Source organism: Myodes glareolus, chromosome 17, assembly GCF_982192425.1.
Source record: "Myodes glareolus chromosome 17, mMyoGla1.1, whole genome shotgun sequence".
NCBI lineage: Eukaryota > Metazoa > Chordata > Mammalia > Rodentia > Cricetidae > Myodes > Myodes glareolus.
Genome location: NC_142042.1, coordinates 25207869 through 25222248, shown reverse-complemented (window position 1 = coordinate 25222248; position 14380 = coordinate 25207869). Strand labels below are relative to the sequence as shown.

The 14380-nt window shown below is 34.2% G+C and overlaps 1 protein-coding gene across 2 annotated transcripts in view; it reads right to left on the bottom strand.

The window, feature by feature from the left end:
* Gstcd (glutathione S-transferase C-terminal domain containing) overlaps window positions 1–14380 on the bottom strand; it is a 91022-nt gene that overhangs the window by 55249 nt on the left and 21393 nt on the right. For both annotated transcript variants that reach the window (XM_048456753.3, XM_048456752.3), the window contains 2 exons: window positions 7861–8112; window positions 5438–5531 (listed from right to left, as the gene is read on the bottom strand). In XM_048456753.3, coding sequence (XP_048312710.3) covers window positions 5438–5531; window positions 7861–8112 — 346 coding nt within the window. The remainder of the gene's footprint in view (window positions 1–5437; window positions 5532–7860; window positions 8113–14380) is intronic.

Here is a 14380-nt window from a genome sequence, read left to right as displayed (position 1 = left end):
TGACTATTATGACACACAGTATGTGGAGACCTTGAGTCTCACTTAGTTCAGCTGATTTGACAGGCATGTGTCTTTTTGTGTGGCACATAATTTGTGTTAGTTACTTAACCTCTCCAACAGCTTTGACTTTCTCATTGCAGGTGATGCCTAACATCTTCCTTGGCTCTGAATTCCCATTTTCCCTCCAGCTGTCTCCAGTTTGCCATTCCAGTTCAACCTACTCTCTGCTTTAAAGGCTTATTGCATGAACTCCTGGAGAGGTTTCTTTGTCCTCTGACATCAAATGCACTTGGATAGTGAGGAGCTACGGTCTCTGCCCATTGTCAGAGCTCCTCTAAGAACTTTGTGAAATATTAAGCGGTGGTATTATTTAGTCCACAAAGAGAAGTGTGTGTGTGTGTGTGTATGTGAGTGAGAGACAGAGAGAGAGAGAGAGAGAGAGAGAGAGAAAATGAGAAAATATAAATGTGGCCCCATACCCCTGATCAATAAATACTTTTAATATCTTTTTAACGGTTAAATGTGTATACTGCTACAAAATACTATTTTCTCATAGTAATATGCCATAGCAAAGTCTTAGTAGAAAATATCTTTAAGACAAAGAAGTGTCCTAGGAATTAAAAATGAAGTGCAATCTGTGTGATTATATATAACATATTTATTCTGGCATGGAAAAGATACAAATTTCTATGTTTATGAATAATGATGGTCAAATTACAAATGTGAGTACAGGTTTCTATATAAAACAATTTCTCTACATACAAGTCTATAAAATATGTCTATGTACACTGTGTGGTTCACTACTAGTACTGTTTATGTATGCTATTAAATACAGTTTTCTAATTTTAACTACATTTAGTTTTTACCCATGCTTTCTGATAAATCAATCTTAGACAACCACCCTGCTTCACTGCTTGTGCGACACTGTGCTTGCACAGCTCTTGAGGGAGTCTCCTTGCTTCAGGATTCTTTGCAGTGGGAGTTAGCCTAGTTAAATAAAATAGTGAATGAATTTGGGCACTGAGAGGAAGTAGTTTAAACCACAGAAGAGTATAGTTCATTGTAGTTGAGCTGATTTTATTTTAACAGTCTGAAAAACACGGAGCATGCCAATTTAGCTGAAAATGCTCATTAGTTTTTATAAACAGAAAAGTAAGGACACTCATTATTAATGGTATCATCTCCAAATATAATTATGACCACTTAGGTACAAAAAATAATTCTTGCACATTTAATCATATTAAGAGGTTTTAAGTTTAAAAATGATGTTATTGCCTGTGAAATGTTTGAAAATATGTAAAGGAATATGAGTCAAATTCTGTGAGAAAATACCTCTTTGTGAATGTGTAAAATAGAATTAGTGTTGTTAATTAGAAACAGAAGTTGTCCTGCAGAGCTTTCTGGGAAAGTATATAAAGTTGATATATACATTTGCCAGCATTTTCTGCAGCCAGCTCTTTTATCTTCAACGAGAGTCATGCTGATGGCTGCAAATAAGCACTTTATTACAAGTATCTTTGGTTCAAAGCAAAAGGTTTTTTCCATTTCTTATGATTCCACACAGTAACTTGAACACTACTTAAAACAAAAAAATTTACTCATTAATAATTTAAATATTTATAAAATTTCAGCAAAAGCTGCCTTATTATAAAGCATCAAAGCCCATTAACTGTGGTACCCAATTATCTGTGATGATGGGAAAACTAATAAAAAAGAAATTCCTAAAAGCCACGTTCTTGATGTGCACACATTTCCCCAGCCCTAAGAGAACATGAATGCTACTGTTACATGGTAGGACAAACAGATGCTCAGATGTCCCAGGAAGGTCTCTGGATGGCAGTGTCCCTCCACAATGGCACTTTAGTATTAAATGAGGATTAATTCCTCATTTAATTAATTTAAAAATTAAATTAATTTAATTAATTTAGTATTAAATTAAAGGATCAGAAACCTTGCCTAGTGCTGGGTTTCAGAAACAAGAATTTCCATACTAACATAAATCCCACTCTATTTTATAGAGATTGATGCAATACAATCTGTATTTTGAATCTGTAATTTAAGTTCCTTATCAACAAGTTCATAACAATCCTAAAATAACTGGTATAGACTCTCACATCTTCTTAGTGTGGTAACAAATGATTCCATGGGATTAGAAACAGATTCAAATCACCTTCTTTGTTCAGTAGTATTCATTCAGTTGGTCATTTATTTGTACATTTGTCTTAATGGAAATAAACTTCAGAAAAACTTGTATAATCATATAGATATTTCATCACATCAAGTACTATTTTTCAAAATTCCCCTTAAAACATGCAGTATCATCAACTCTAGATACTGGATGTTAAAAAACTTTTCTGAGAAATAAGCCACCATGGTCTCCACCCGTGAAGATCTCTATAAGGGTCCTATAAGACTGTCCCAAGAGTAGAATATCTAACACTAAGAAGCTGATAGAAAATTGAGTTAAGACAGAAATTAAGAAAGATATTAAATTATTTTTAGAATTGTATGAAAATTAAAACACATATACTCAAACTTAGGGGACACAATGAATATAGATCCATTTCTATTACCCTATACAAACTCAAATACAAATGGATTAAGGACCTCAACATTAAACCAGACACCCTGAATCTGATCAAAAGAAAGTGGAGAATAGGCTTGAACTCATTGGCATAGGAAAATACTAAGATATACCTAATTAAAAATAAAAATTACCCAGTTAAAAAGTGGAGTATAGATATAAATAAGGAGTTCTCAAGAGGTGAAACACACGTGGCTAAAATCACTTTTAAAGAGTTCAATACACTGAGCCATTATGGAAATTCAAATTAAAACTACTTTGAGATTTCATCTTATGCTAGTCAGAATGGCCAACATTAACAATATATATGATGGTAGATGCTGGCAAGGATGAAGGGAAAAGGGAACACTTATTCATTGCCAGTGGGAGTGCAAACTTGTAAAGCCACTATGAAAAATCAATGTGGATGTTCCTCAGAAAGCTGAAAATCGATCTACCACAAGATCTAGCTATAGCACTCGTGGGCACATAGCCAAAGAACTCAACACCATAGTACACAAAGGCCTTTTGAAAAGATATATGTGAACCCACTACTATAAAAGTTTCCTAAACTATATACATAAATGAAAGAAATTCAAATGGAGTCATCATATAATGGGGGAGACAAGTGCTCCAACTAGACAGTTTATACCATTAAGTGTTAGTAGAGGCTGTCTGTTCGTTCCTGGTTGCTCAGACCCAAAATAATCACACAGAAACTATATTATTTGCAATAATGTTTGGCCAATAGCTTATGCATATTTCTAGCAAGCTCTTATATCCTAAACTAACCCGTCTCCATTATCTGTGCTTCACCACGAGGTTGTAACCTATCAGCAAAGTTTAGGTGGAGGCATGTGTCTCCACACCTTCTCATTGAGTCCGTCTTCTTTCTCCCAGCATTTATTTTAGTTTTCCCGCCTAACTCTATTCTGCCAAGCCACTGACCTAAAGAGCTTTATTCATTAACTAATAAAAGCAACACATATACAGAAGGACTTCCCACACCAACTAAGTAAAACCACCCTGTTCCAGATTACATCTTGTTGAGTTATTGACTGAAGGAGTCCCATAATATCCTCTCCCAAACATCACAGGCTATTGCCAACCTGCTGGTTACCTTCAACAATCAGACAGTAAAGCCCCACTGCTCAAGACAATACCTACTTATGTCATGAACGTGGAGAAATTGAGCTGGTTCTCTACTAGAGGCTTCACTCATATTGACAAGCATTCCTGGAAGTACAGTGCTAGAAGGTACGCCTAATGCTACTGGAGGAGAAAAATAATTCCACCTAGCTGCAATGACTTTAGATTGACTAGGTACAAACTATTGTACCTAGTTTATATATCAATTTCTTCTTTGTAACCTAAATACTCTACAGAAAACAAGTGGAGGGAAACTTAGTATTTACTTAAGTGGTTCAGTCATCTTACTTAAGTATTTCAGTCATCTATTTTATATATACACATATATATTTAGAGAGAGGGGGGGGGAGAGGGACAAAAATACCTTGGTATGAAAAGGAGGAATTTAGTCACAAGGAAGAGTTTCATATGGCTTGAGGCAAGAACATTTGCCTATCAAATAGACTAGGAGGGAAGGACCTGGCCACAGGTCACCTATACAGGTGGGTAAGCAAGTACCTTTTGAATCCAGGAAGGTGACACTAGGTAACATGGCTTAAATAAACAAAGTGGCATTTGAACGGATTCTTAAATGGTGAGTATAATTTGAATAGGAAAGAATACTGGGAATTATGCTACCTAAACTGGTAGAAAAAGTTGAGGACAGAGATAATTAATATAGATTTAAAAGTGAAACTGAAAGGTGATTGTACAAGATATAAAAAGAGAACTAGGTTAAAGAGTGTTAGATTGAAGGGACAGAGCTGACTCCAGCATGAGGACGAACACTGCCTTTGTTAGTAAAAATTAAAAAAATGGTTCTTACAATAGGTGTGAAATTATTTATATATAGTTAAATGAATATAGTAAGAAACACCAAATCTAAAATGTCAGACAATTCTGCCTTGGTTTATCCAAGACTGAAAACTCTTTAAGTAAAAGCCAATGACATATATATGAATAAACCATGGTGATTTGCTGTTACCTCTTCCTATTTTTCATATTATATATAAAAACCAGATGATACAATTAAAGAGATGCAAGAAGGGATAAGGTTTCCAGGTCATTACTAGCTTGATTTCTCCATGTTCTATGACTTAAATACGAGTTGTCTTCAGCTGAATTCACACACTAACATTACAAAGCCACAGGGAAGTAAGTAACCAGGAGCATATTCGCCAGAAGAAATAACAGCAGAATTAGAACTCCATTAATATTAACTATTACAATAAGTATCCAACATAAAAATTATAAAATCAGAAAACTGAAATAGGACCATAAAAAGATTTATTTAAAACAAACCAAACATAATTTAGGATAATAAAATAAATAATTCTTTAGATAAACACCAAGCATGAAAGAGATATTTATTTAAAACAAGATTTTTAAACAACTGTGGATATTATTATAAATTACTAGATGATGAATCAATTTTCTTAATTTTGATTAAGTGTGATAAATGGAATTGTAGCTATTTATGATGTCATTTGTACATTCTAAAATATAATACTTACAATGGGTTTTAAAATATATCATCAAAGGAAAAAAAAGAATTAATGAAGTCAATGTAGGAAAATGTGGAAAACATTAAATATGAGTGATACGAAGTTGGAAAAATAAAAATAAAATAAAAACTCACTGGATAGTTAAATAAAACCAAAGAGACACTGAGTATGGGAAGATGGTTCTAAGATGAGTATCCATAGTGAACATAAAACCTTCACCAACAAGCAAAACAAAGCTCACCTTCCTTTGGGCTGACAGCAGCAGGAAGGCTTTTCCAGTCAAGGGTCCAAGAAGGACAAGGGTGCGGAGAAAACACTGCTTCAATGCCTTTTTCCTAAAAAAGGAAGAAAGCTTTCCAAATTGGTTCTTAATAAAATCTCTTTTCAAAGGCAACATTTCTATTTCCTGCACTGACAATGATAATTAAAATTAATCATATGTCTACCAAAATATTTAGTTCCATGAGAAAATACAAAATGGTATTAAAAAACATAAAATGTCTGTTCAAAATATTATTTTGAAATCAGTATATTGCTATTATTTTTTATTTGAAGTAATAAAAAGTAATGCTGAAAACATGTAAAAGTAGTAAGTAAAGAAATATAATAGGTCAGGAATAGATAAACAGCTCGGGAGTAAAAAGCATTAGTTACTCTTTCAGAGGTCCTGGATTTGGTTCTGAACACCCACATGGTGGCTCATAACCATCCTTAACACTACTTACAGGGACGCCGATGTCTTCTGAATTCCTCTTTTACCAAGGAAGTATGTGGTGCACATACAAATAGACACATATATTCAAAACACCATACACATCCATCTCAAAGCAATCAATAACCAACCAAACACTGTAAATGTTTATTTGTTCTATAGACAGTGGCATGACACATATTCAGATTTATATTATTCCAGTCACAAAATGTACCACATCCTACAACATAGACGATCACTGTTCAGATATTATCATCTCTAGGAAGCCTATAAAAGAAAATGTAGCACCAGGGATGGTAGTATTCATCTCTAAGTCTCAACACTAAAAAGTCTGAGAAAGAATAGCTTCAGCCCACAAGTGAGGCCAGAGCAGTCAACATTAAGAACCCTCACCTTTCTCAAGAGAAAACAAAACATAACAAGTAAAATACAATAAAAATTAATGATGATTCACCTTTAACTATCTAGTAACAGCCATTCATGAGATTACTTTCCATTTTGAAAACTAAATTGAATTTGGGTCCCAAAAGAAAAAGAGAATAATCATTTTCCTAGAGATACAGATATAACAATAGACCTAGAAATCGAGTACTAGTTTCTAGAAGAATAAACAACACATCTCTCTGAGATCACCTATCTCATTTCTATTACCTTTACTCTGATTTTGGTATTACTCATTTCCAATCTTATTCCTGCTTTAGGGTCTTTCTAAAAAGCTACAACTATATTGAGATACTACTTGTACATGCCTAGTACTGTAAACACAGCCAACTACCTATGTCTGCTGATGTCATGGACCCTAAGGAGAACCCACTACTGCCTAACTCAATTTTAAATACTTAACCTTAAACCCACAGATAAGGTTAGCCTCACCCCAATCAAAAATGCTTCCGTTTGCAGCAATGAAAACTACTGCAGAAATCCGCAAATGGTCAAAATGCAAAGAGTAAGAAAGAGTACGTTATGTGCCAAGCCCAGTTGATACAACTACAACACAAGGCTTAAGGCTCAGGGAGCATTGCAGAAGGTACAGATTATAACATCCAGGGGACTAGCATGTTTTCTTCAAAATAATGTCTTCAATATATAGCAAAGAAACTGCTCCCATGAAATTATCATGCCAACTTCAGATTGGGAAAATACTACACGGCACTATCACTAGATGAAAACCTATAGGCAGTTACAGCTACTGAGAGAGAACCAGTCTGCCTCAGGAAGGTAAGTTAGCCAGTCCCAGGTGGACACCCTTAAGTATAGATAAATACAAGCAACACTAAGTGGATTCAGTGGAGTTTTTGTTTGTTTGTTTTGTTTTGGGATTTGTGCGTGCGTGTGTGCATGTGTGTGTGTGCGTGTGTCGGTATGTATGTATGTAATGAGAATAATTAAAGAAAAGGCCATGAATTTGAGAGGTGAAGTGACACAAAAAAGTTGGAGAAGAAACAGGGAAAGTAGAAATGATATAAATACAGTACTCATGTACAAAACCCTCAGGATTGAAGTTAAAAATATTGAAATCATGACACTTGTATGAAAAATAGATGGAGATTATCATGTTAATCTAAATAAACCAGACTAATAAACATTAATTCAATAAGTAACTAAAATAAAATAAAGACTAAAATCAAGGCTCTGTAAAACAGCAAGTTTAGGTTAAAATGATATACCTGACCAGATATGGTTACATTGGTCTACAATGTGAATATTTAAAAATGCCTTAATAAAGAATACTACTTTTAAACTATGTATTTTTGCCTTGGTTCCAAAGACGAACAGCATAAAAACTATTCAATTAATTGAGGTTTATCTGAACATAAACCTAGCAGAAACATTATTTGGTAAATAAAGATATGAATAGCTATATGAAAAATGTATAATAGATAACATGAGAAAATGATTAATAGTTGAGAAAGAATGCTCAAAGGGATTAAAAAAAAAAACAAGCTAAATACCATTAACTTGGTCATAGTTGGTCTTGGTCCTCCTGTAAATAAAGGATCATTTTGTTCCTCTACGGCTACCACTTCATTAGAGTTCAGGTGTGATTTACTTGCAGAATTCAGCAATTCAGGCAAACACAGAAAGTGGATCCCACACTTAGAAGCTGCTGTTTTTACTTTTGGCACTTCCTGAATCCTCTGATACCAAGAGGCTAGCAGTGGAAACTGTTCCAGCTTCTCAGAAGACTTCTTGCAGATAATTACCTGGAGAAGAAAAAGGATGTTTTAAAATATGTATTTTTGACTGTTTATATCAGTAGTAATGAAGTACTGTATGTCATAAAACTCACCATCTCAAAGGCAACATTCAAACGAACTTCAGGAAATTCAAACGACTGTGAAACTACCACCCCAATCCAGTTCTATGACCCCATAACACTTCAAGAATCTGCAGCAACTTTCTGCACTCATAACCAGTTACAGGTAGCCAGTGGCTGATTTTCAATGTTTATAATGTTGCCTCTCATACAAGTAAATAGAATAAAAAAAAGTACTTGTCTTTTTTCACTTAGCATTACGTTTCCAACACTCACTCACATTTGTACTCATATCAGTACTGTGCTTTCTTTGTTAGCAGTAAGTCATCATTGTGAAGAGCCGGCCTACTATACTCACCTGATAACTCAGTAGCTGACGGACACTGGCATGTTTCTAGGTATTCGCTATCATAAGGAGAACTGGTAGACTGAAACTACTGAATTATTCTCCATGGTGGACATACCATTTTATATCCTCACTGTGGAGATTCCCATTACTCTACATATGTGTTATTTTTATTTATTTTCAGTTTTTCTGTATAATGTCTTAATGATATATGTGTGTAAGTACAGGCACTTAATCGTTACCTACAGTAGGTATTTGGAGGTCAAAGGACAAACACAGAAAAATACTATTTCTCTTTCATAAGCTTATAACTCCCAATTAATGAAAACCAAAGATAGTGAGATTACTCAAATATAATAAATTTCCATGTCCCGCATTAAAAAGGAACCAATGACCATGCAGAGAACTCAAATAAGCAGATGAACAAGGCAAGAAAATCAATTCAGGATTTAGACAAGAATGTAATTAAAGTAAATAAAAAGGTTAGTAACTTAGAGAAGAAATTTAAAAACAATAGAGGGGAAAAACAGTAAGGAAATTGAGACTCTGAAGAAGAACTAAATTTTTGAAATAAAAAGATCAATTTATCAAATAAAAACACAATAGAAAGCTTCTTCTTTGGGGGCTAATAAATTAGTTTAGTGAATAAAGTGCTTGATACACAAGCCACGGACAACAATAAAAAGAAACAAGACTAAGTAAGAGAACAAATTTCAGAGACAGAGAGTAAGTCATGAAAATAATAAATTCAGATGTACAGATGTTACCAAAACTTTCAAGGTACATTCATGAGACCAAACCCAAGAATAAAGATGGTAAAAGAAGAGACAGAGATAAAATATAAATGCACAAGCAATTTATCCAACAAAATTGAAACAGACAGACACAAGAAAGGGATAGACATCCAAATTGAGAGGTATTTATAACTCCTTAATAGTTATGGCCAGAAAAGAATCTCTACATAACATATCATAGTTAAGATGTCCAAAGATGCAAAGCAAAGAATCAATGCTAAAAGCGGTAAGGGAAAAAATGCCAACTCACATACAGAGGCAGAAACATCAGAAAAATGAGCAATTCTAAATGCCAAGAAAGCATGGAATGATCTATTTCAAGCCCCAAAAGTAAATCAACCAGAAATTCTATAAATAAAAAGATTATCTTTTCAAATGGAGGGAGAAATAAAAGAAGTTCAAAAAAAGCACAAATTGAAGCAATTCATGTCAACGACACCAACACTGGAGAAAATTTTCTAAGTAACACTATAAACAGAAGAGAAAGAAAAGACAATTTCACATAAAAGATGTAGGGAAGAACACATTCCATGAAAGAAGCAGAAGAATGAAGAATTGTAAGAAATTAATTGTGTCGAACATAGCAAACTCTTATTCAAAGCAGGAGAAAAGAAAACAAGTACTCACAATTCAACCAACCAGAGCCAACAAACCACATCATAGAAAGTAACAAATCTGGGCTGGAGAAATGGCTCAGTGGGTAAAAGTACTGGCAGTTCTTCTAGGGACCTGGGTTTAGTTCCTAGTACCCAAATGGCAGCTCACAATTGTCTGTAACTCCAGTACCAGGATAATTGATACGTTCACACCAATGCACATAAAGTTAAATAAATTTTAAAAAGTAACAAATGTCAATAATGGCTTTATTTTCAAATGGATTCACTAGTTAAAAGATACAGACTGGATTTAAAATAAACAAACAAAACAGTATTCAACTGTTTTCTTTTTTTCTAAGAAATACACTTAGCTGCAAAAATGTCCAAAAATGAGTCAAAGGATGCAAATAAACCTCTAAGCAATTAAAAGCAGTAAGCAAGCTTATGAAAGGATTTTCATAATGTAGATTTCAAAGCAAAACTAGCAGAAGAGATAAAGAGGACAACTACAGGATAATAAAGGGGACAATTCATCAAGACAACAGAACAATTCTAAGTATTTTTGGTACTGAATCTTAGAGCTTTCAGTTTCATAAAACAATGAAGGGCACAAAAGGTCACAAAGGTCCTCATATAACAATAGCAAGAGACTTCAATATCCCACTCATATTTAGAAAGCTATTCCAAACTAATAATCAGCAAAGAAATACTAAATCTAAATTATACCATAGATCAACTGATTTCAACAGATATCTACAAAATATTACATCTAACAAATGGGGATCAACATCTTTTCAGGGGTGCATGTAACCTACTCTTAAATTGATCACATTATAGAACACAAAGCAAGATTCCACAAATACAATAAAAAATGTATCTTTATCAGATCATGGTGAAATAAAACAGGAAAGCAAGTACAAAAGAAATCTCAGAAACTATAGAAAAAAATGGGCACTAAACAATACACATTTGAATGAACAGGGCCATTGAGGAAATCTGGAAATATATTTTAAAAAAGTAGGATCAAATGAAAACACAGCACATTCAGCCAGAATCTCCTGTGGTGTAGTAGGTCCTTCTGTATTTGTGTTTCTTTCACTGGTTAATAAAGAAACTGCTTTGGGCCTGGTATAGGACAGAACTTAGGTAGGAGGGGAGACAGAATTGAATTCGGGGAGGAAGAAAGCACAGTCAGAGAGAGAGCCGCCATGGAGACGCCAGGTCAGACATGCTAGATCTTTCCCAGTAAGCCGCGACCTTGTGGTGAACACAGATTAATAGAAATGGGTTAAATCAAGATGTGAGAGTTAGTCAATAGGAGACTAGAGCTAATGGCCAACCAGTGTTTTAGTTTCTGTGTGATTATTTTGGGTGTAAGCTAGCCAGGTGGCCGAAGCAAGAGGCCCCTCTCTCCTTGTAACACTCCTGAGATTTTTCCTAAAAGGAAAGCTTATAGCTCATTAGCCAAAGAAATCTCAGAAACCCTAATCATCTTACTCAAGATTCTAGAAAAAGAAAAAGCCAAACAAAAATGCACTAGATGGTTCTTAAAAGGTTATCAAGATGAACAAACCCTTAGCCAAATTAGTCAGAAGAGAGACCAACACAATAACATAAGAGGTGAAAGCGGAGCTATAAGAACAGGATCAAAGTCAGGTGGTGGCGGTGCACACTTTTAATCCCAGCACTTGTGAGGCAGAAGCAGGTGGATCTCTGTGAGTTTGAGGCCAGCCTGTTCTACAAGAACTAGTTCCTGAACAGTTAAGACTATTACACAGAGAAACCCTTTCTTGAAGAAAACAAAACCAAAACAAACAAACAAAAAGAACAAGATCCAACAATCCTCCAACTTAGATGATCATTAAGGAATAGTGTGAAAATGTATCTTTCAAAAAGCTAGGAAATCTAGAAGAAATAGTTTTCTATACTCATATGAATATCAAAATTAAATATGAAAGATAGACACAATTTTACAATATCAAAGCAAGCAATGGCGTTAAAACAGTATCTTTTTCTATTGCTGTGATAAAACATTATGATCAAGGTAACTTAGAAAACATTTAGTTTTGCTTACGGTTTTGGGGGTTAGAGACCATGATGACAGTGCAAAGGCATAGCAGCAGGAACAGCTGGAACAGCAGCTGAGGGCTCACATCTTGACCAGCAAGTAGAAAGCAGAGAGAAAGAGAGAGAGCAGGCACTGGAAATTGTGCAAGTCTTTTGAAAACTCAAAACCCACCCCTACTGACACATACCTCCTCTAACAAGGCCACACCACCTGACCATTCACAAACAGTTCTAACAACTGGAGACCAAAATTTCAAATATATGAGTCTCTGGGAGCCATCCTCATTCAAACCACCACAAACAGTACTGAAAAGTATCCCCCAAAAGAACAGCTTTACATAAGATGGATTTACTGATGAATTCTACCCAATTTTAAGGATGATCTAATATTTTTCAATTTGTGCCATAATGTACAAAAGGGAAGAATGTTACAAAGGCAGTTTTAATCAGATATCAAAACTGAATAAAGATCCAATAGAAAAAAGAAAACTATAGACAAATTTCTCTTATAAACATAGATGCAAAATTCCTCAGTATGCCTGCAAGTTTAATTTGAGAATTTAGTAAGACCACACATCATGACAGGCTGGTTTCATCTCAAGAATGCAAAGTTGTCTCAACATATAAAGAGCAGTAAATATAGTAGGCCATTAAAATATAATTTAAAAGGAAATTATATGATCATCTTACTATATACGGCAAACTATATATGGCAAACCCATAGGCAACATTGCAGTAATTCAGGAAAGATAGAGGACATTTCCTATAGAATCTGGAGTGAAACAAGGGTGCCAACTCTCTCCACTCTTATTCAATATAGTACCTGAAGTCTTAACTTCAACACTAAGACCAAAAAGGTATATAATCAGGATATAAATAGGAAAAGAAGAAGTCAAATTACCCTTATTTATATACATGACTCTATTTAAAAAATTCTATGGACTTCTCCAGGAAACTTTTATATCTGATATACATTTTTGGAAATGTTGTAGAATACAAAATCAACACGCAAAAATCAGTTACTTGTTATATACTAATAAGAAACTTAAAAAAGAAATTAGGGAAAATATCCCATTCCCAAGAAATTAAATTTTATTAAAAATAAAAGAAAACAAGGACTTTCACTAAGACAGTGAAAGACCTATACACTGAAAACTTTAAGACATAGAAGAAGAAATTGAGGATGTCCTTCCATGCTCTTGGACTGGCAGAATTAAAACTGGACACATGGCAAGCAAGACAGCTCAAAGGGTGAAAGTGCTTGTCATACAAACCAAAGGATTTTGAGTTTGGTACTTAGAACGCACAGTGGAAATAGTTATATTATAAAGTTATCTATAGTCAATATAATTTTCATTTTTAAAAATCCAATGATATTCTTCAAAAAACTAGCAAAAAACTTCCTAAAATCCATATGGAAGCACAAAAGAATCACATATAGCCAAAGCAATCCCAAACAGAAAAAGCAACAATATCTGGAGGTAGGCCATAATGAGTATACTTTGCACAAATAAAGATAGATAATACTCCAGCATATGTTTCTAAGAAAATGAAATAGTTTTGTTTATTATAATATAAAGCATATTGCAGGTATACCAAATAGTCCTACAGGTCAGGCAGTTATACAAAGTTTAAATCAAACTATAAAGGATATATTAAACAAACAGAAAGAGATAAAAATACCCCCCAAAATATACTGCATAATGCTTTGTTAACCTTGAATTTTCTTAATGATAATGACAAAGGAACAACAGCAGCAGAAAGACATTGGAGAATAGAAAAAACTTCTGAATTAGTTCAGACAGTGTATTTCAAGGATATGCTGACCTCAGAATGGAAAGCTGGAGATTTGTTATTTTGGGGAAGGGATTTTACTATTGCTTCCACAGGAAAAGAAAAGCTATAGATACAATCAAAATTAATATAGATTAGGTTTGAAAAAGAGAAACCTCTTGAAAAAGAGAATCACAGCTCATTCACAGAGGTGACAATCATACGGGTTGTAAGGAAACCTCATAAGGTTTGGGGCAACATTCTATTCTTGTCTTTGCAGGAAAATGCCCATCTTTAAAAACTCAAGAGACCTTGGACATCTAGATGCTTAAAGAAGAAAAAGATGGCTATCAAGAAAAAGTCACCAAGCAAAGAGAAATCCTACTTATGATACCAATATCTTGTACAGGGTAAGATATTATTGACAAATATATAACAGTAGTCATCATTTATTAAAAATCTAAGCTCGTTCTATTCTACATGGGAAGTAGAAAAACATAGGATCTCCTGAGTAAACTGGGAATGTAGGGTTCATGGAGAGGGCAGAATGAGTAGGAAGTGAAGAAAAATATATATATAGCTCAATAAAAATAATAAAAAATATGGAGAGAGTTAGATCTCTATGATTGCACAAAGGAG